The 24975-nt window shown below is 34.6% G+C and overlaps 1 protein-coding gene and 1 non-coding gene across 2 annotated transcripts; both read left to right on the top strand.

The window, feature by feature from the left end:
• Positions 1-7962: 7962 nt before the first annotated feature.
• LOC149244001 (peroxidase A2-like) lies at positions 7963-11579 on the top strand. Its single transcript, XM_089374698.1, has 4 exons — positions 7963-8341; positions 10288-10479; positions 10576-10741; positions 10917-11579. Exons 1-4 carry the CDS (start codon positions 8123-8125, stop codon positions 11336-11338), a joined length of 999 nt encoding a protein of 332 aa, XP_089230824.1. The 5' UTR covers positions 7963-8122; the 3' UTR covers positions 11339-11579.
• On the top strand, positions 10059-10162 carry LOC149244002 (U6 spliceosomal RNA). Its single transcript, XR_016246811.1, has one exon. It is a non-coding gene; the product is annotated as a U6 spliceosomal RNA (small nuclear RNA).
• Positions 11580-24975: the final 13396 nt, after the last annotated feature.

The raw sequence follows: 24975 nt of genomic DNA, 5'->3' as shown, positions 1-24975 counted from the left end.
GAGAGTTGAGTTAGATGTGAATTGTATGTGGATAGCTAATACCAATTATTTCAGCAAGATCACTATTATTCAGATGGAAACCATCTACATCACTAGTTTGATCATATTTTTCAACCTCAAGAAACTGATTATTCAATTCATAAGGTTCTTCTGATTGTGTATCTAAGGATGAATAGATTGGAGAAATCTCATGAGCAACATGAACTAAAGAATTATGGTTATGAAATAATCAAAATTGTAAGGCATAGGATGGATAATTAATGATTTCATTGTTTTCTTCGTCATCACAGGAAATCTTATCACCTTGTGTCAATTGAAAATTATGCTCATTAGATTGTGAATTCGAAGAGCATGACAGACTTTCATCACAAGTTAATTCATACCAAGTGGTAGGGCACAATGGATAGTGAGCTGAAGAAGAATTCCCTATAATAATATTTTCTGGAGAAATCAAATGATTGGTTCATGTACTTAGGAAATCATCATCATATATATTAATGGAGTCATTTTCATTAGAATTATGGTTGCCAATGGATTTAGATTGATTAAACATATTGATTTCTTTTGACTGATTCTTAAAATCAAGAGATTTTAGATCAATCAAGAATGAAGGAACACCATATTGACATAGAGGACTTTGAAATAGGGAAGAGAGATCAAAAGTATCTTCACCCTTATGCTTATCTACCTTTGGAATGTGACCACCTTATATCTGATTAAAACTTGGACCAAAAAAATGAGAATCATGAGTATCTGAAGAACTTGTTGGTGGAGCGAATTGATTAATTGAATCAAGATACAAAGGGCCATGAAATGTAGATTATAGAGGAGGGAAGGTGTCCCTTGAAGAAACAACAATTTTAATGATATCAAATTCAAGATTTTGGTTATGCACATTAATGTGATATGGGGGAATCAAGGGACAAATCTTCACCTTAGGCTTCTTGGATTGATAAGAATGTTCATAGTTTTCTTGTATAAAATCTTGATTATTGAAGACAAAAGAAGATGAAAGAGGTGGATCAACAATCTGATTCTTATATTTCCCAACTTCAACAATAGCACTAGAGACTACCTTATTAGGCGATGAAAAGGGATGAGGACAAGGGATAAAAGGGAGAGTAAGTTCCTCCTTTGAGATTAGAGGTGTCTCATGATTAACAAAGCTTGGGAAATTACAATCAACTAGGGTTTTAGATTCACAATGTTTCAAGGAGGTTTGGACCAAATGCTGAAACTTTTCCTTGAAGTAATCCCAATCTAAATCTTCTTCAGGAAATTCATAGCATAGGTGAAGAAATATATCAAAAAAATCCTCTATTGATTCATCAAGCTTAATTATAAGTTGATTAACCCTTTTATAAACATCTCAGTAATAATACCTGTCAAAGGCTTGATGAAGCTCCTTGAAAAGTTGTTCAAATAAATTAATAGAAGAAAATGACAAGGTATGACATCACAACTTAACTTGACCTTCAAATGTGAGGGTGAATAATTCAAAAGAAACATCTTCACAATTCACTTCATGAGTATAACAGAACTTAAGAAATTGATATGTATGCTTGACTATGGATGTTCCACCCTCGCCATCAAACTTTAACTAAGACAAGTTATAAATTAGTTCTGTAGGGAGTTAAAGATTTTCTCTGTTAGAAAAAACATCATGGGATTATGATTTATGAATGAGCCATTAAAGGTGAAAGATTCAAACAGATTCAATGAGCTCACCTTTTCATCTAGCCCTCTTTCTAGCACCACTTGTTGACGGTGATGGAAATCTTCCAATAAGGGGGGTATCCCTATTATGAAGTCCTAACTAAACCTCACATTGTTTAGCATAGGAGCCTCAACCGAAAAATAAGGTTGGTTTCCCTAATTCATAGGGATTTTCCTTCGCTGCAATTATCAACATAAAACATTATGCAAACAATATTTGAAAAAAACAAGTTAACATTGTGAGGCATATGATTTCAATGTATATAAGGTACTTTCAGAGCAGCGAAAAGAGAGAGTGAGCCTCTAGAAGAAAAGTAATAATACTATCCAAAGAGACACATAATAGCATGGAAAGAATCATTGATTGACCTGCAAATATTTCTCAAGACAACAATAATGATAAAAACACATAACAACTCACATTCAATGAGATGCATACCAAATCTAACGAAATAGTTCATTTTTATTAGTATGTGTTAACATAAACATACACTGCAAACAATCAAAGAATAGTCTTACAATCATTCACGACATATGCATGAAATTGCGCCAACTCTAAGAGCTTCATATATTAAGTGAAAGTCCCAAGATACACAAATACAATGTTGCCACACTAGCCTTAATAGTGGAACATTAAGTTACTACTTGCTCCTCCAAAGAAATACCTTCTCTCCTATTCCACACTAGAGAAGCCAAGGTGAAAATTCCAAAGTAATTTCTCTTGAGCTATGAGGGTGTATTTATAATAAATGAGGCGACTCTCCACATCTCATGTGACTCTTGATCTCCCTCATGACACTTGAGCTCCTACTATAACTTTTGCAATTCCCGTGTGACCTTTGAGATTCTATATGAATTTATAACTGTCTAGTGACTTTTTACTCTATGTGGGACCCTTGGGCTTCCACACATTTTACATTTTATCATGTTTGAAATTACATAATTACATTCCACAAGTGATGTGGAAAAATACATTGACACATATGAATTTTTTCATGACACTTTGAGAATCCATGACTTGGTGATGGTGACATAAGACTTCATTGTATCAATGCCAAGCTCTTCTTTTAGCTTCTATGACTTTGGCTTCCTCATGATAGATATTTTCTTGTACTCCATCTTCACCCTCCAAAGGGTCAATATGAGTGTTGGAACCTTCCAAGTCAGCATGAGTTTCCATCTCTTCGTCTTGGTCCTTCTTCTAACCTGTATTTGATAATATCCCTTGAGCATCACCCTACCATGTTGAGATGATAACGCCTGTGAACGAAGTCCACTCATGACAAGCCAACATTAAAAAACCACCTATTCCACCCTTGCTTGCTCATGGAAAGTGCTAACTGTGATGGATATGTGCTAAGGATGAGAGGGAGAGGCTTCCTTGGGAGCATTGTGTAGTTACAAGAGGTAAGAAGAGGGAGACTATGCACTACGCTAGGTCAAGAGGAAGAGGCTAGCATGTGGAGTAAAAAAAGCAAGGACTAGAGGCTTGAGGGTCGAGGCTTCCTAAGAGAGAGATAGAGACAAGGTATTTTAGAATTCTCTATTATAAGGGTCTAGGGATGCCTCACTACTGATTGGAATTGTGCACCATGCAGTGTAGGAAAGAATTGACAGAGCTTCTATGCAATGGGAAAGTCTAGGAGACAATGGTGGAATGAATGCTAACTGTGACTGCACAATGTGTAGTGCTCAGGGAAGAGGAGGCATGGATCACACAGTTGAGCTTCATTGGGACTAAGGGATGACCCCACTGTGCACTGGAACAATATAGTGCACAATAGGAGGCATGAAAAGGCAAGGAATTGCACGGTGAGGGGTTTTAGTTAGTATAGTAGCAAGATTATGCACTGTAACTGTGCAATGCATAGTGATTGAGGGACAAACTTATTGATTTGTGAATTTCTCTTCAGCAGTGAACAAGAGGAGGCTCCACTGTCCGCTATAACTACACAATTCCCATTAGAGGTAGGTAGAAGTCAGCTCTGGGAACAATGAGTAGCGTGAGCAGTAAAGACTTGAGAAACTATGCCTCAGTATTACACAATGTGTTTGTGAAGGAGACTGTACTTAGAATGGCGTAGTGCACATTTGTAAAAGGTATAAATGTCAATACTTCTGGCTAAGAATGTGTAATGCGCTCACCCTTTAGTTGGAAGTTCAGGTGTGTAAGATGTGAGGATGAGGAGATCTCGAAATTCGATTAAGTGTGGGATCAATGGAACAAGAGAGAACAAAACATGAAAACAAGCTCTGAAACATTGATATCACACATGTACGCCATCAAACACAAGCTAAGAGAAAGAACAATACACAAAATCATCATGCATGCCTTGAAACAAAAACAAAGTGACACTTATTTCTAAGTGCGACAATTGAAACGTAGCTTTGTGACACTTAGAGTACAAGTTACGACACGAGGGTCGACTACAACCAGAAAGTGTGTTAAACTATGGGAAAGTGGGTAGTGCATATTCTTATGATATATAAGATCAACTAATGCACAAGAGTGTGCAAGAGCTTCCTCTAGTGATGCGTCAAAGTGCGACACATGCGGGAGTGAAAACAGTCAAAAGTGACACTTGTGAACATGAAAGCAAGCAAAACAATAGTAGCAAAAGTGAAAAAGGCACTTATGAAATAACAAGTGCGCAAAAGAGAAAATTGATAAACTAACCAAGATGATGGTACATTTGCAACTAATAGTGAGGGAGACTGTCAACTGAAATTTTGCACTAACTGTCCATGCAGATTGCATAATCATTGTCCCTATCAACTGTGGAAGCCATGTCATCAGGGACTGCGCAATGTTTGAGATATGTGCAATGTGTGCAATTAAATACTACACAATCACTGTTACCAAGGACTACATAAGAATTGTCTTCAACGGATAAACATGGACAATTAGGCTTGCTAGGAATGTGTGCACTTGTGGATGCATCAAAAGCTAAACATGTGTAAACAAGTGACAATGACAATTAGAATCTCAGAAGGAAACTTAAGGACTTAGAAAAGTATAAATCAATCATGAAGCGAACATGAACAACTTGAGATCACCAATCATAAGATCACAAGGAAACTCCAAAATTCAAGATGTAGGAAAAATTTTAGAGGGTGTTTATTGCATCGACAACACCTCGATATTCAAAATCTCATCACATAGAAGTGGAATGTATGTTAAAATTATAGTAGGAGATGTCCTTTCTCATGATTTTTTATGCCTCCACCGATAGTATTTATCACTGCTCCTCTACGCTTCAACGCCAAAGACTGTTACCCTTTGTTGAAACTCATACTAAATGCATAGGGGCTTCACTGGGGGAGCAATACCATACCACGTGGGTTCATATTGGGGGATATTTATTGAGGAAAAAATCACATAATATATTCGGTGATATATAGGGGTTAAAGCGTTTTTATACTGGTAGGTATAAAAAATGGAGCCCAAAGTTAACGAAAAATATAAAGAGGTATAAAAAATGTTAATGAAAAAATGGATACTTCCAATATCTAGTGAAAGTAGGGGTTTTTAAATTAGGAAGGTGTATTGGGTTCATATTGGTAGGGGTTTAGATAATGTGTTTTTTAGAGATATTTTCAAATATGTACTCAAATTAAGGGTATTGTTTAATATGCCATGAACGTACATGATATGTATGAGGTTCATTCAGTGAAGCCCTTGTGACTAAATGTTTGTATCCCTCGGGAAGCACTGAATGTTTGTGAAACAGTTTCAGATGTCAGAACCACGTTAGCAGGGTAAGTGAACACCGCAGTCATGTACATATCATCGCATAGGTCCTCAAAATTTGCCACGTTGTAACTATCCACAGTGGCCTTGGTGTTCTTAGAGTGCATATAATATAATAGGTAGAGTGAATCCTAGGTCATGGTGGGATGACTACCCATTTTGTACCATCATATGTAGTGCTCGCCCATGTTCAAAAACACACTGTAGGTGAATCTCGCCACATTTCTTGTGGCCACACTAAGCGAAAATGTCACATAGGAGCTCTCAACCCAATCGTTCCCCTTCACCATCTCGATAAGGGGAGGGTTGAGGCTAATGATTTTCTCCCAGCGGGAGAGCCAGATACCCACTCTGTTTGTTAAGCCTCTATGTGCAAAACCTAACCTTCAATATACCCATGTTAAGGTAGCATAGTTGGATCAAATATATGTTAATTATGGATGCAGGAAGATTTGATCCTCCTTATCACTCAAAATGTGATATAGTAGTTATTTTGTTAAGAAAACAACATTCTGTACAATTTGTGACTTTTGGAATGAATTGAAAACATGTAAAGAAATATGGTTAGCGAAATTTTCATGTGACTTTGCTAAGAGATGTTTAGAAAATGGAGCATAATGAGCTGAAATGCACCACAACTTTAACTTTTGTGATTTTTTGGCAGCTTCGATTAGGGTCTAATCATGTTCTTCAAAGAAAAGACATACGTTATTACTAATAATTTTACTCCCACTCCCATTTATGTTTGATTTAAGTTGTTGGTTTCAATTATCTGGTCTAGATATCAATTTCTTTGGACATGTTTATTTCCATTGCAAATTTTGATTATATTTTGAATCAAATAAATGGTAACAAAATTAATTATTTAACGTCAAAAATCTAAGTTCAATAAATTTCGGTATGATCACACCATGCACCTGAACATCATGGGAAATGCCATATTTTAATTCTCGTATGCGAATGGACGAGCCAAACATCAAGTGACAGATGTAAATGTGATTTGGAAGTAGGAGGGAATAAAACCGATAAAAGAGAAATATAGAAAAATTGATAAAAAATAAACACCGCTGTAAGTATGTTTGGTGGTGCTATGCTATGCTCTCTAAGACCCCCTGCATGTGCCCCGTGAGTATTAAAGTCAGTGATTATGAAGATGCATCAAACCTTTAAATTTTATGATTTGTTAAGTGACTACTATGGGTAACTATTGAAGAATCCTTGTGTTAATTAACCATTATAGTTCTAGCGAAATAGAAGAACATATCAAAGAATTTACGCATCTCACGAAGAATATTATTAAACTATTAGTATGTTCTACCATGTATAACAGAGAAGCACTAGCAATGTAGTGAAAGTCATAATACTGTACGACATCCAACAATTCAAAAAGCCAATAAAAGTCGTAGGGGTGATGTTCCACAATCCACAACATTTTATCTGCTATTTCACTGCCTTAGAGACGAGAATAAAAGTCGTAGGGGTGATGTTCGACAATCTCCAACATTTTATGTGCTATTTCACTGTCTTAGAAACGAAGTGGGCGAATTTCAGTGCTGTGTGGAGCTGTTATTGTGTGGAGGATTTTTTTTCAGCAGGTTCAACTTTTAGATCCGGAAACTGTTGCCATAATAATATTAATTGGAGATTTGTTTTTCTCATTTTTTTGCTCTTTATTTAAGGAACTGCAATAGCTATAGTTCTGCTATCAATGGGTAGAGCAATAGCATAATAGATGGAACAACCACTCAAAAAATTACATTTTTTTTTTTTTTTAATTTTAAATGAATTGTTAGGCATTGACAAATATCGAGAATAAAAAGCCCTCTTAAAAATAAGATCTCCAGAAAATTAGAAAATTAGATTTCCAGAAAATTAGAAAATTATTTTTGAAATTACCGAATTAGAAATATTCAACATTTTCCTAAAACTTTGGTTAAAATTACAAAAACACAGAAAAATAATGCACTTTGACAATTAAAACAATGTTATAATCCATAACAAAACAACAAATAATAATGATGAAGAACTATATAATTTTGGTCTGTAATATTGAAATGCAATAAAAACTATGGTAAACAATATATCCCACTCAATCAAATAAGTGAGATACAGTGACTTGCACATTTATAAACGAATAGCTCTCTATATATTGGTTACAGGGAACGATGGTTCAACTCTCACCTCGATCACATTTCTGAAATTCCTTAGCATAACTCTCACCTTGATCACATTTCTGAAATTCCTTAGCATTGAATCCAATAATGCTAGTACAAAATGCGACCAACTTTTTTAACTTCAAATGATACTTGGACAAGGTTAGAGTCCAAATTATTAACGAAGATATTTAACTCAACCCTGTAATAAAATCTGTTTAGTTTTGTGCGTGCTCAGCTACCTGTCTACTTCGCTCCTCTGCCTGTCCGATATGGATGGCCCGATTGTCTTATTGCACATTGCGATCAAGGATGCCCACCACTGACCAGTTTTCCCACCATGTGAAACGCCAACCCAAAGCAATATCATCGACAAGTCATATACTTCTCCATATAAATCTATGGGCATATCATCCATTGCTGCATAACTTAGTGAAGAATATTAAACAAATCTATTGCCGAATTTTACTGATTTTTTTCCACATGCAGAGGGGCCTTTACCATGGCTACTGCTCTCAGATTTTCTTTTGTTCTAGCGTTGATGTTTGTATGGGTAAGCACGACAGCAAACCCTAATGGACCATTACAGCCTGGTTACTATCTGTGGACATGTCCACAGGCGGAAGCCATTATTTCCACTGGAGTTCAAAGAGCCGTAGCTCAGGAGGCACGCATGGCCGCCTCTCTTCTTCGTCTGCATTTTCATGATTGCTTTATTAACGTAAGTAACTCAAACTGTGTGCAGATTCTCATGTGTTATATTTGGACTTGGACTTGATTTTCTTCCAATTTCTTGAAAAGTCATGTTTAATTTTTTCTTTTTGAAGAAACTTCTCTTGGTTCTAGCTTAAGGGTTCAAAGTAAGAGCGTTGATAGCTTTAAAAAAGAAAAAAACATAGACCAAATGATTCGATCTACAGTCAGCTTTCCTTCCTTCCTATATATATCCAACTTTATCTACATCAAATTTCCCAGAGCGTTGTATAGTTGTTTATGTATATTTGTTGAATATAGCTCTTGGTAAACATAAAGTTGGGCTTAGTTTTACATATTTCATGAAAGTGTTTCATATTAATATATGTATATATATCAAAATCTCTCCATTAACATAGAGGTCGAAGATTCCCTGGTTTTCACCCAAAGTTCTCTTCAGCATCACGTTGGGCTAGCTCCTTCATACATGGGTTTTGCTTAATCTTTATATGCAATTAGGTTCATTTCCATCCAATTTTGATACAGCAGATGTTCTTAGTAGCTATTATGATCCAGAGCTTCTTCTTTACATCAAATTCACTTCTTTAGTGTTTATTGGGGATCTTAGGTCTTACTTGAAGAATAGAGGTCCTATTGGTTCTATGTGCCCAATTTGATTTCGTAGTCATGTGCAAGATAACTGTCTATATAAGCTATATTCATAGGGCAAGAAGGAATCCATATAATATTTAGGTTTCTTAGGTTGAAGAAAGAAAAACAACATTGAGGTTTACACTTCCATAGCTTTTAAATTTTATTAGGAGATTTATTTGGGATTACACTGATTAGGTTGGCTTTATTGACAATTATGGAAATTGTTTTTTTTTCAATCCCCGGAAAGGTTTTTTTTCCATCTAAGTTGAGTCAGGTTGGAGCTGGTAAGGAAAATTTATTTGTTTAAATATTAGATACAGCCATAACGATTATATTATGAGTTGTTCTCACCAATATTACCTCTATTACAGATTCCTAAATAGTTCAGAAATAAAAGGAGAATGAGAAAAATTTTAAAGTTGGCTATCTTTTTGTTTATGCTTAGTGTAGGTCAGAGCTAAGTCTAATAGGGTATGGATAATTTATTGGTTTAAATACTGGATATTTTTATCAGGATTGTATTAGGAGATGTTGTGGCCAAGATTATGTTTATTTTAGATTTTTGAATATTTCCAAAATTTATGGGAAATAAGAAAAGTTAAAAAGTTGATTTTGTTCACGTGAATTTATTTCTGAAATATTTTGAAATTATTGATTATGTTGTACAGACTATGTTAAATCTGGAAGCTTTTTGATAATCTTATTTCAAATTGGTTTCCATTTTCAATTTTTTTCATAAAAATTTAAATTCAAAACTGTATAAATAAAAAACTACATGACACGACCCAACTAATCTATGCCATAATCTTGTTTCAAATTGGTTTCCATCCTCAATCTCTTTCATAAAAATTTAAACTCATAACTTAATAAATAAAAAGTTACACCCAAAAAACCAACTAATCTACTCCTCATTAATATAAATATTGATTACTATGCAAAAACATAACTATATAATTTAAAAGACTTAGTAAAATTCTTACCATAAGAATGGCCATATCAGTCACGACTAAGTAAGCCTTAGATCTAGTGTTTGATAGCACATTGAGACAGTACAAATTATCATTATAAAGACATTTAAGTTATAGTTTCTTTCTAGATATAAGCTGATATAAGATAAAATTGGAAAGATATAGAGAAAATTAGCATGGCTCCTGCACGAGGATGACACACAAATAGAGTAGTGGGCCAAAATTTTCAGATAGTGGTCCAAAATTTTCAGATTTTTCTTTTACAAGTTTTCTGTAATATTTCATAAAATTGTAATGGATATCTGACAAAATTGTAATGGATATTTGACGGAGAAATGGAAGTTATGTGCAGGGATGTGATGCTTCAGTGCTGCTGGATGACACACCGACTTTTGTGGGAGAGAAGACAGCAGGTCCCAACAACAATTCTATCCGTGGTTTCGAAGTCATAGATGCCATCAAAGAAGAGCTTGAATCGGCATGCCCTGGAAATGTTTCCTGTGCTGATATACTTGCAGTGGCAGCCCGTGATTCTGTGGTCTTGGTAAACTTTACTTCATAAATTGCCATTTAATTGCATTGGAGATTTATGAATATTATAGATCAGTAACATTGGAGAATTGCTTTTTGGTATGAGCAGACAGGAGGGCCATCATGGGAGGTGCAGTTGGGGAGAAGGGATAGCCTAACAGCAAGCAAGGCAGCCGTAGATAACGGCATGGCGAGCCCTACATCGGATATTTCAGCACTCGTTGAAAATTTTAAGGGTGTAGGCCTCACACAAAAAGATCTGGTCACGCTTTCAGGTATACCCATCTATTTATCTATACAAGTTGTTTTTAGGTGTAATGTGTATGTAACAGCAAAAGGTACCAGAAACTAAGAGCACTGGATTTTTTTTCAAAAATGGGTACTTTTTATGAAAGCCACCAAACTTGTTATGAATAATTTTAAATATTAACCGATTCATATGTTATGCAGGCGCCCATACAATAGGAAATGCACGCTGCTTAACATTCAGCTCTAGGTTCATGGGAGTACAACCAGATGGAACACTTCAAACAGAGTACCTAGCATCTCTCCAACAACTTTGCACACAGGGTTTTGTTATTAATAACGACACTCTAGCTTCATTAGATTTGGGGACCCCGGTAAATTTTGACAACCAGTATTATGCCAATCTACGTTCTGGTGAAGGTTTACTGAAATCGGACCAGGTGCTCTATTCAAATGGAACAGAAACCACAAGGGAGTTGGTCCAATTTTATATGAAAGACCAACAGGAATTTTTTGAACAATTCAAAAAGTCCATGGTCAATATGGGAAATATTAAACCTCTCACTGGGACAAGTGGTGAGATTCGTCGCAATTGTAGGTCCATTAATTCACATTCATCAGCATGAGGTGCCCCTAACAAGTTTTATATATAGACGGTATACAATATATCAGTATACACAATATATAAGTGTGGCCTTAAGCAATTGATTATAATGTGAGAGAAAGAAGTATTGTAATATTTGAAGGACGTTCTTAAGCAGGTCATGAGAGGTTTCCTGGCAGACTGTATTATGATTCTTTTAAAGTTGGATGTAAAGTTGAATATTTTTAAAGTTGGATGTAAAGTTTAATATTTTTAATATTGAATGGCATGTACTTTATTTTGAATATAATTACGTGTTTAGAAATTTAATAAATATATGTTTAAAATAAATCACAGATTGATGTATGAAATAAATGTGATTTTTTATTTTTTATATCATGAAGTATAAAAGTAGCTCTTGGGGACATCTAATGGGCAATGGTGGTCAAAATGGTGTAATGTATTAAGAGGTTTGGAGGTTTAATTTAGTTGATACACTTGTATTTATGGGGGTGTTAGCAGTTTTTAGTTTTTTTTTTTTTTTTTTTTTTTTTAAAGCTTGGCGTGATTTTTTAATTTTTTATTTAATCATAGGTAAATTTACACCACATAGATTGGTTAGGTGGTCTCAACTTGCCCAAGTGTGAAACCAAGTCTATTGGTTACCTATCCACATCGTAAGCCATCCAAAAATAATATAGTTTTAATCTCTCTAACCAAGCTATCTATGTCTCTACTTCACGTCCATACTCTATATTTATATCTATACATATACTTGCATGACTAAAATTAAAAGCTAACCGCATATAAAACAAAAGTAAACATAGGAAAATGACTAGCCCTTCTGCTACTCTAAGGCCGATTTCACAAGTGTCAGGTCCTTGACTGTTGATCCGAGCATCTTAAACAGTTCTAGGATGCATGGAACGTGTCTTTCAATTCTGTCAAGCCTAATGTCTTGCTTATGGAGTTAGAATTGTATTTTATGTAGGCCTTGTCTGTAGCTCGGCATACCTTGGAGTGAAACTGCAATGCCCACCAAGATTTGTTCCATAGTTTTTCTCAACAGGGTTTTCATCGACCAATAAAGGTATATGGTCTCTTTGAACTGTGTAATTCTTCGTCTGGTGTTGCCAGGATCCAGGACTAGGGTCCTCTAGTTTTCCATATCCTCCTTAGTCTCACTATCTTGCTTAATTTCCTCTTCCCTTTCTTCTAATAGCTTCCGAATTCCTTCATCAATGCCCTCACGGTAAGCCTCCACAGCGTCGCTGATAAGGCTTTCTACTGATTTTCTCCCCCTGTGGGGCTATGACATGCTCGGCTCCTTATCCTTCTTGGGGACTTGGCCCCGACTTCCTCATCCATAGTGCCTTGCAAACTGAGCCATATCAAAAATTCTGAAGACCTGTTCACAGCAACAATTTGTTAATCGAAAAGAGTTTAATATAATATGGCTTTGGTTCCTTCCCTGAATTGCATTGTCGGTGAGGTCAGCCTCACTGTGCTCCTCTCCTATCCTTTCATTGTCAGAGAAAAAGTGAGAATGGGCGGAGAACTAGTCCCCAGAGGGGGCCTACCTCCTGCAACCCTCTATCATGCTACACCTCCATACCGAGTACCTCACAGTCACAGTCAGGTAGGCATCCCGTTGTCAAGGCCAAGCAAGTAAGCCCAACCTCAGGCCAATGGATTGCCAAGCAGTAATTGTAAACCATTTCCCTTCAAGAGATGAGATTTTAGCAAAACCATTGTCTTTTTCATACCCAACTTTCCACTCTAAGTCCCTAGCATTTCGATATCCACAATAGAGTTCCACAGTGGCTCAGCAAGTGCATTGGTTGCAGTAGTATGGCCTTACTCCTAAAGTGCATTGGTTGCAGTAGTATGGCCTTACTCCTATACATGATCTTGACTGCTCCCCCTTCCCCCAACTTTTGTCTCATTGCCACAACCCACATGCCTCCTGCAACCAACCCCACACCAACTACAGGTTGCAGTACTCGGGTTCTCCATACCAAACAACACAGGGTCAACACAACAGAGGCCGGAGGCGATATCCAACAAGCGCAAGACATAGACATTGAACCAAGCAATTGCAACCAATTGCCTACCCCATTGCCACTAGCAATTCTCAACCCTCCAATTGGCATTCCTACTTTTCCCCCTTTTCCACCAGTAGAAACCCAAACAGGTCGTCATTGCAATGGAGGAGAAAAGCCGAAAAAGATACCCGTATACAATTGCAGGTCATCCCCAAGATTGATGCCGAGGATCCTGTCACCCTCCCTTTCCCCTGCACCAAAACCTTCGTCTGCAAGCCAATACTCTAACTTCACCCACTTGTCTTCCGTGATCTCATATACATCCTACCTTGCCACCTTTTCCACCACCCTTGCATGCACTATTGCTAAGGGCCACCACACCCATCGCCTTGAGCGTGTGGAAGGCGGAAATACATATATCAAAAATACTTGTTATTACTTTCCCCAAACTATCCCAACCACTCACTCACACCTCAATCGAGGTGAAGTGTCCGCCAATATTTATGACCCATATCATACTAGTATAAAACAAGTTACCAATTTTTCTAAAAAGAAAATTAATCATACAACACAAAGTGAAATAAATGTGAAGTTATATATTTTATATCACAAAACATAAAATCAAATTAGTTGAAGACTAACAATTTAATAAGTTTCAGTTGTAATTACTGCGTTTCATAGAGCGGAATTTTGTACTGTTTAGGAATTTAAATATTTTAAATTACTAATTCATTACCTTTAACGTTAAGTAAACCGAGGCCACTGTGGAGAGGGCCTGCAGCGCGTCTGGACTCATAACAACCACAAGGAGAAGGCAAGGTGGGTTGAATTTTTGAGGCACCCAACGGCTATTCAAAAATTAGAATCAGTATCAAAATTAAATTTTACTTTAGAAGTTGCCTGAGGAGCGAGCAGATTTATTCTCAGAGCCCAAACCCGTTGGAATTTGGCTTTATTTTTTCTAAACTATCTGATGGCAAGTAAATTTATTCTAGGTGGGAATTTGGTTTTATGTTTTCAAAAAGATTTGATGGTAAGAATGTTTGAATGTTGTTTTAATGGTGAAAATGGATTCAATCTCCTCAAAAATTAGCCAAACACTTAAAATTTTGAAATTTCCAAAAAAATCCGCCATATTTTATCAAAATCTTACTAAAATTTCCATTATTTTTTAAACAAATTTACAACATCTTTAGATTACTATGTAGTAGTCAACATATATATATTTTTCAATGATGGTTAGGCAGATGAACTAATAATTCCAGCCATCAAAAGTTAATGTTGAAAGCGAAGGAAAAGTTAATTTATAAAAAATCTAATAATTCCAGCCATCAAAAGTTAATGTTGAAAGCGAAGGAAAAGTTAATTTATAAAAAATCTGGCGACTTAACCGATATATATATATATATTTCATTTAATATATATAGTGGTTAGGCAGATGAACTAATGATTCCACCTATCAAAATCGATGTTGAAAAAGTTAATTTATAAAAAATCTTGCGACTTAACCGACATGATGTCTAAGTAAATTTGTACCCAGACTCCATCTTCCTTGGTCTACGACGCACACATTATATCCATGTTCCTTCATAGCAGTTAGAGTTTGTCTTTTAGCTGCTGCTCCATCTGCAAATGGGAGATTTTACAGGATCAGTTTTTTGTGATGCTGAAACATCATCAATGCAGTGGGTAGCCAACAGGATAATGTTGTGAGACTAGTTCAAACAGAACTTTCCATTTGCATTCAAAGCAGTCATGTCCGTAGCTTTAGAAAGACACGCATCACCATTTTCATTCAAAGCAGTCATGTCCGTAGCTTTAGTTTGATTATTCTATGTTTTTTTTTTTTTTTTAAATAGGAATTTGTGAAATTAATAATTATCAAATTAATTTTTTTAAATATTTAAAATTTCATTTAAAAAATACCAAAAAAACATATCACAATTTTATTTGAAGTTATTAAAATTTAGAGTAGTTAAACTGAGTTTAAAAGTTTTTTCTCTTCCTTAAGTTATTATAAGTTTCAATTTAATTAAGCTCATAAAATTTAGATTTATGAAGATATTGTAGCTGATCATGTTATTGGTTGAGATTTGAACTTGGGTGGTGGAACGGGTTAAAAATAATAGTTGTTATCTTTCTCATTTTTTCTACCCAAATTCAAATCCCAAGTAGTGACATAATGAACTATAATACCTTGATAAAAAAAAATTGTTAACTTTGTGTATATAAATATTATTATATACAACATTTAGATTAACAAAAGAGTGACTGGGAGTAAAGCATATTGCATTTGAAAGAGTCTTAAATTTCTCTGAACAAAGAAATAGGCCTCAAACATATTGCATTTTAAAGAGTACAAAAAAGTAAATATAAAGCACATTGTATTTGAAAGTGTTCTATATTCTATATAATCCATTGAAGATAACTAACACAGCCACATTAGTAAATGTAGTTGATATACACGGAAGACGTATAATTACGATTATTATTATTAATTAATATTACTATTATTATTAATTAATATTAATATTTTTATTGTTAACTAAATTTAATAACATTATTAATTAATAAATACTAATATTATTTATTTCATCCATTATTATTTATGTCATTAAATAAATAAATAATTCATAATTAATTACTAAATAATAAAAGTCAAGTCCCATTAGCACCACTCTCTGACGATGGGTCTCGTTAGCAAGGCGACCTATGATCAAACCTCACAAGGGGTGGTTAGGCCCTGTGTTAGCGAGAGGAGACATGCTAAAAAATCCAGTCAGCTAAAGGGTTGGTGTGGCCTAGGCCAAATGCGATACCCGAGTGACTTTGATGGCTTAGATACCCCTCGGTCTCTTCAAGCCATAGGTCAAGCCTGGAGGATCACAGACAACTTGACAAACAAAATTAAAATTAATAAATAACTAATTATTATTATTATTTTATTAATATATATAAGGTGTATTCTAATTTATAGATGAAATAACTTTTTCATAGCCTTTTTTCTGGTTAATTGTAACTAAAACCCGATAGATATTTTTAAAAACTCGAGTTTAAGTTGTTTAATTTGTACATTTTGAGTGCCCCATCGGGGTTTTTAGGGTGCTGAATCCATTAATGCATTCAAAAGTTCATTTTAAGCAACAAAAAATCACATTCTTTTATGAAATTATTTTACCAAATTCTGGTGAAAAATACTATTTCATCTATGACTTAGACTATGCCTATATCTATTGTTAATATTGTTAATTAAATATTAATATAAATATTGTTAATTAAATATTATAAACACTAAAATAATATAAATATTATAAACTCCAAAACAAACATGGTTGACCATGGTTGAAACAATCCTTGGACCAATGTTGACCATGCTTAACAATGGCTGATTTTCATATCAACACAATGTTTGTGACAATGTGACGTTCGACCATGGATGACCATATTTGATTTTATAAAAAATGGTTGACCAGGGTTGACCAAGGTTGACCATGAATGACCATGGTTGGGCATGGTTGACGATGATTATCATATTGAGACAGTCTTTGTCATAATGCGACATTGGACCATGATTGAGACAATGATTGATTTTCATATTGAGACAATCTTTGTCAAAATGTGACATTGGACCATGGTTGACCATGATTGATTTTTTGAAACATGGTTGACCATGATTGAATAATATTAAATCCAATGGACTACTATTATAAACCCAAGGTTTATAAACTCTAAGATAGATACTATAAACATTAAAATAAACATGGTTGACCATGGGTGGTTTTCATATTGAGACAATCCTTGTCACAATGTGACATTGGACAATGATTGACCATGCTTGACCATGATTGTTTTTCAAATCAATAGAATATTTATCAAAATGCAACATTGGACCATGGTTGATTCACATATTCAGAAAATATTTGTCACAATACGATGTTGGGCCATGGTTTCCCATGATTGAATTTATAAAACATGGTTGACCATGATCAATATTATAAACCCAACGGAATAAAATACTGTAGGGATTAATACTAAGAACCCAAGGGATAATAAACCTAAGGGAATAATATTAAACCCTATGAATATGAACCCTTAGATTAATAAATCCAAGGGATTGATATTATATACCCAAGCGAATAATAAACCCAACGGATAAAAATTATAACCACAAGGTATATAAACCCTAAGATAAATAATATAAACCCTAAAATAAACATGGTTGACCATGGTTTATTTCCATATTGAAACAATCCTTGTCACAATGCAACATTGGACCATGCTTGACCATGATTTATTCTCATATTGAGACAATCTTTGTCACAATGAGATGTTCGACCATGGTTGATCATGGTTGATTTTCATATTGAGACAATCATTATCACGATGAAACATTTGACCATGGTTGACCATGGTTGGTTATGATTGGCCATGGTTTTCCATGATTGATATTATAAACCAAGGGAATAATAAACCTAAGGGATTGATATTATAAACCTAAGGGAATAATAAACCCAAGGGATTAATATTAAAACCCCAAGGGATTATGAACCCAAGAGAGTAATATTAAACCCAAGGGACTAACATTATAAACCCAAGGTATATAAACCCTACGATAAATATTTTAAACACTAAAATAAACATGGTTGACCATGGTTGATTTTCATATTGAGACAATCCTTGTCATAATGTGGCATTGGATCATGGTTGACTATGCTTAACCATGGTTGATTTTCATATCAAGACAATCTTTGTCACAATTTGACGTTCAACTATGGTTGACCATGATTGATCGTGGATGACCATGTTTGATTTTTTTAAATATGGTTGAACATGCTTGACCAACGTTGACCATGATTGACCATGGTTGATCATGATTGACCATGATTATCATATTGAGACATTCTTTGTCATAATGCGATGTTGGACCATGGTTAAGACAATGATTGATTTTCATAATGATACAATCTTTGTCACAATGCGACGGTGGACCATGGATGACCATGATTAACCATGGTTGACCACGAATGATTTTATAAAATATCGTTGACCATGTTTGACAATGATTAAATTTATAAAACATGGTTGACCATGGTTGTTGACCATGATCAATACTATAAACCCAAGAGAATAATAAACCTTAGGGATTAATACTAAAAACCCAAGGGATTATAAACCTAAGTGAATAATATTAAATCCTAGGAATATGATCCCTTAGATTAATAAACCCAAGGGATTGATATTAAAAACCTAAGGGAATAATACACCCAAAGGATACAAATTATAAACCCAAGGTATATAAACCATAAGATAAATATTGTAAACCCTAAAATAAATATGGTTGACCATGCTTGATTTCCATATTGAGACAATCCTTGTCACAATGCAACTTTGGACCATGGTTGACCATGCATGACCATGATTGATTTTCATATTGAGACAATATTTGTCACCATGTGACATTGGACCACGATTGACCATGATTGATTTTCATATTGAGACAACCATTTTCATAATGCGACATTCAACCATGGTTGACCATTGTTGACCATGGTTGGCTATGAATAACCATGGTTGACCATGATTAATATTATAATCCCAAGGGAATATTAAACCCAAGGGATTAATATTATAAACCCAAGGGATTAATACTAAAACCTCAAGGGATTATCAACCCAAGGGAATAATATTAAACCCAAGGTTTAATGTAAACACTAAAGTAAACATGGTTGACCATTCTTAACCATCTTCGATTTTCATATCAAGACAATCTTTGTCACAATGAGACATTCAACCATGGTTGACCATGTTTGATTTTATAAAACATAGTTGAATATGGTTGACCAAGGTTGAACATGGTTGACTATAGTTGGCTATGAGTGTTAACAGCTAATAACACCAAAAATTTTGTATACAGTCACCTCTCCTTCCTTTCTGAATATTAAGTGTTAACCAAAAACTAACTCAACAAAATTATTCTTGAAATGCTCTCTCATATACATATACATCAATTTTTCCATAACAATGTATAGTTGTTGATATATATTTCTTAAATAGAGTTCTCTCCAAAACATATATTAATATATATTTCTATTTCAGATTCTCTCCATTAACATCTAGGTTGTCGATTCCCTCGTTTTCACCCAAAGTTCTCTGTAGCATCATGTTTGGCTAGCTCCTTCCTATGGGTTTTGCTTAATCTTCATATGCAATTAGCTTCATTGTCATCCATTTGGATCTTAGGTCTTATTTGAATAATAGGTCCTATAGGTTATATATGCCAAGTTTGATTTCCTAGTAATGTAAAAGATAAATTTCTTATATATGATATATTTAGAGAGGATGAAGGAATCCATATAATGTTTATGTTTTTTAGGTTAGAGAAAGAAAAGCAACAATGATATTTACACATCAAGAGCTTTTAAATTTTGTTGGGAGATTTATTTGCGGTTACACTAGATATATGTTGGTTTTATTCATTATTATGGACTTTCTTTTTTCAATCTAGACTAATTCTAGGTTAGAATTAATTCTAATATAGCACGGAAAAATAAATTGTCTAAATGTAGAATATTTATATTAGGATTGTAATCTAAAATGTTGTCATCTTGAGATTATGTTGATTGTGGAACCAAAAATATTTAGGATACTAAAGGGCATAGGTTGACTTTGCTCATGCCTAATTGATTTATGGAATATTCTTGAATGTGCAATAGGCATAAGGATGGTCTTGTTGTACAAACTAGGTCAAAAATGGTCAAACTTAGAAGTTCCTTAGTTTTTATCCCTGGAGTTAGCTTTCGCCCTCAATCCCTCTTATGAATATTTAAAATTGAAAACAAACCATAAACTAGGCCCCACACAAACTGTATGATCTATGACTCATGGATATAAGTACAAAAGACAATGATATAATTTATCAAATTCAATAAATTGTTACAATAAAAATAACAGAAAATTTCTCCGCTAATGGATGAAAACTATTTGTACATGGCATGTCAATCATAGCTAAATAAACCTAAATCTAATGTGTTATGACACATTGAGACGTGCAAATATTATCATTATACTTAAGATTTAAGTAATATTTCATTAAATTGAAATGGATATTTGACCAAGAAATGGAAGTTATGTGTAGGGATGTGATAGCTTAGTGATTCTAGATGACACACATACTTCTGAGGAAGAGAGGACAACTCCCAACCTCAATTAAATCTGTGTGTTCTAAGTCATAGATGGCATCAAAGAAGAGTTTGAATCTGCATGCCTTAGAAATGTTTCCTACGTTGATATACTTGCAGTGGTAGCCCGTGATTCTGTGGTGTTGGTAAAATTTTATTGCCTTATTGCTGAAAATGTTATATTTCATAAGCTTGCATTCATAAGATTGGAGATATATTAAGATTATAGATCAGTAACATTGAAGAGTTGTTTTTTGGTATGAGCAGACAGGAGGGCCATCATGGGAGGTGTTATTGGGGAGGAAGGATAGCCTAACTATAAGCAAAGTAGCCGCAAATGAAAACATCCCGACCCCGATATCAGATATTTCGACACTAGTTCAAAAGTTTAAGAATGTGGGGCTCACACTAAAATATTTGGTCATGCTCTTAGGTAGATCCATTTATCTATATAAGATCCATCGGGGAACTGTATCTATAAATGATAGAGACAAATAAAATAACCCTCACCAATCTTGTTATTTTTTTCTTCATGGTAATTGGTGAATAGGAGATGTTTAGGGTAATTATTATAATTGCTATCATTATTTACTTTAATATCAAGATTAGGATTTTCAATTTGTTCAAATTTTTGTGAGACATGCTAATATCTATCAACTTATTCAAATTTTTGCTACACCACTAGAATAGAATCAGGGTGGAAGGGGAATTAAACCCACTATCTACCACTATGCTTAGTCAAACCCATAGATGAAATGAACCTTTTCCGAATAAGTCTTTCTAATCAGTTTTGTTCAAAATAGGTAGATATTTTAAAAGATAATAAGTTTAAGTTGTTTAATCTACAAAAATTGCATCAGTGTGCTGGGTGCTAAATCCATTTATGCATTCAAAAAAGTGCATTTTAAACAATAAAAAATAACAATCTTACTAAAAACTATATTACTAGATTCCCAAAACCACTCTAGCTATTATACCATCCTATTTATCTTACAATACGAAATTATGTTCATTTGTTTTAAAGTGTATCAATTGTTAATATGTTTTTTTATATTAACACTCAACCATAAATTCAATCTCTATACCTGCGTTATCTATATCAAAACATTTATTGTTATTCCTATAATCCGTATGCCACAATAAAAGGGACTAGAAACTGAGAACACTGATAAATTTTTTAAAAATGGGTGTTTTTAATAAACCCACCAAAAAACTTGTTATGAAATTTTAAATATTAACTGATTGATATTTTTGTTGGAAAATTAATCCCAACCACCGCGTTAAATACACTGACAACAACCATACTGGCCAAGTAGATTTTTGCAGGTTGCAGATTTTGTTTGCAAGCTGAAGGACAAAAGTTATGAGTAGGAGTACAAGTTCTCCATTTCGTAACACACATCAAATAATTAAATTCAAATGAGTATTTAATACAGCGTTGGTGAAGTTATGGTCAAACATTTACTCTACAACTCTTACTTGCAGTCCACAACCTACGTAAGTTTAGAAAAAGCTTTTATGTACAATCGCCCATCTTGTGTCTTATTGTTTTGTTCAGTCATGCATTAATGTGTCAAAAATGTATGTTTTGAAAAAAATGAATGTAATTTTTTTTTGGATTATTGAGGGTGTATGTATTAGAGGTGAAGAGGAGAAAATCGTGGATCAATTTGTGGTGGGCACATAAAAAGATCTTAGTTACAGGTTTTACAGAGAGTTACTCTGCAACCTTTGGTGAAACGTAAATCACAGTAGGGATGTTGTTTTACTTGGAGCTGCAACCTCCATTTATCACGCGAATGTATGTTCATATGCTTTGATATCATAATCTAAAGTATGGTTGGTTGCGATATGACTTTAAACTTTCACGTCTAGTTTTACCGCAACCACTCTGTTTTACTCTGTTCTATCGTGAGTCATTTTTTTGTGTTTTTAAGCTTTTGTTCAATTGCGATTTGATCGCCGCGACTGAAGATTTGACCTCCACAACTGATTTGTTGAGGGAAACTCCTACCCTCTACCCCCACTAATTTATTTCACGTGGTATCAAATGCAAGTTGAACTCTGTTAGTTTAAAAACAAGTGTTTTTACTGGGATTTAAACACTGTTTTGAAGGAAGATTTTTTGGAGCGTATTTACCAGCAGGGAGAAAGTGTTTTGTACAGTTAGAAATGGTAGCATCAAGAACAAGCTTGAATAATCCTCATATACCTTAGTTTAATGGAAAAAATTATGACTATTGGGATATAACAATGAAGGCCTTCTTTTCTTCTCAAGACATTTGGGATTTGATGGAGAATGGGTTCTAAGAACCAGCAGATGCAACAACATATAATGCTTTGACACAAGTAGAAAAGGACTTGTTGAGGGATAACAGGAAGAAGGAATTGAAAGTCCTATTTTACATCTTTCAAGCAGTTCATGAAAGTATTTTCCTAAGTATTGCAGCAGCAACAAATTCCAAGAAAGCATGGGATACCCTCCAGACAGCCTACCAAGGCATGCCAAAAGTGAAGACAAAAAAACTACAAATGATGAGAAAATACTCTAAGAAAATTTGTATGAAGGAGTTTGAGAATGTAGACTCATATTTTAGACATGTAATCGGATTGGTTACTCAAATTAGGTCTCATGGTGAGACATTTGAGGAAAGGAGAATAGTTGAGAAAAATTTGAGAAGCCTGCGAGCAAGATTTGATGCCATTGTTGTGACCATAGAAGAGACAAAGGATCTCTCACAGTTTTCAGTGGATGAGATTCATGCATCATTGATTTCTCATGAACATAGACTGAATAGAGAAACAAATTCCTCATTAGAGCATGCCTTCAAGACACAAGTTTCATTTGGTCAAGGTAGACGGATAGGAAGATCAAATGCTAGAGGAAGAGGAAGAAACCCACACAAAGGTGGAAGAGGTAGCCCTTCAAGCTCAAGTGGAAGGGGAAGAAATCAAAATACAAGTCAAGGCCCAAGCCAAAATCAACCATAAGGTTAGAGGTATGATGTTATGCAACCAAATCACAAAATAGAAGAAAATATAGATCAACGGCTTCAAAATTAGCCTCTTTGAGGGGGAAACCTCCTTTACATTACAACATGAATAATTCTTGGATGATTCAAATGACAAGACCTCCTTTCTATATCTAGGAGTCTAAGGGGTCACAATATAATCAAAGATGACATAACAATAATAATGTGAGCGCACAACAATAATAATAGTGGGCTTCTATAGGGCATAATAATAACAATATGGGGACAACATGGGCACAACAATAACAATAAGGGCTATAATGACAATAATAATGGGGGAATACACTAGTATTATAGGGACCTAACATTCCCCTCTCCTTAAAAAGAAGGTGTTGTCTTGAACACTTGAGTAGTTCTGGATGCTTTTGTATAAAATTCTCATCCTCCCATGTGGAATCTTTAGTGGTCAAGTTCTTACACTTGATGAGATACTTTGAAATTGATCGATTTCGTAACTATTGAGTTCTTGTTTCTGTGAGTGTTTCAGGTTCCAATATGATTTTTCCTTCCTCGTCAAGTTCTGGAAATATTGTTTGAAATGGGATCTTGTCACCTATAACCTTCCTTAAGCATGAAACATGGAAAATTGGGTGCGCTGGGGAAGATACAGGAAGCTCCAATTTGTATGCCATACTACCAATCTTTTGCAACACCTTATATGGACCATAATACTTTCGTGATAATTTATTATCCTTCTTAGCTTGCTTGAGGGACATTTGTTTGTATGGTTGTAGTCACAGAAATACCCAGTCACCTATATCAAAACTTCTTTTGTTGCGATGTTGATCTACTTGTTGTTTTATTCTATTTTGTGCCAAAGTGAGGTTATCCTTTAAGAGTTGAAGAAATTTTTGTTGATGCTGGATGTGATCTTCCACTACTTGGGCCTTAGAATTTTCTCTTAAAGATAGTTTGATGGATGGTGGATGATATCCATAAAGTTCCATAAATGGGGGCATTTTTTCTGTAGTATGGAAGGAAGTGTTATACCACCATTCAGCTAGATGCAACCACTTAACCCATTGTGCATGTTTATCAGATACAATGAAACGAATATATCCTTCGAAATGTTTGTTCACTATCTCAAATTTTCCATCAGATTGAGGATGATAAGATGAGACATGACCTAACTGAGTACCCAGAGAAGAAAATAAACCTGTCCAAAAGTTTCCATTGAAAATGGGATCTTTGTCACTTACAATAATCTTTGGTTTTCCATGTAACTTTTGTACTATTTCCATAAATGCAGTAGTAGCTATACTGGATTTAAATGGATGAGATAATGCACAAAAGTGTGCATACTTGGTAAGTCTATTAACTACCACCATGATGACACTCTTTCCTTCGGACTTCGGTAAACCTGTGATAAAATCCATTGAAACCTCTTCCCAACATTAACTTGGAATGGATAAAGGTTGTAACAAA

The sequence above is a fragment of the Pinus tabuliformis genome, chromosome 8, assembly GCF_031772625.1.
Source record: "Pinus tabuliformis cultivar Carrire ecotype Pingquan chromosome 8, CPIR1, whole genome shotgun sequence".
Classification (NCBI taxonomy): Eukaryota; Viridiplantae; Streptophyta; class Pinopsida; order Pinales; family Pinaceae; genus Pinus; species Pinus tabuliformis.
Note: the sequence above shows the minus strand (reverse complement) of the source record. Positions and strands in the feature narration are given on the sequence as shown.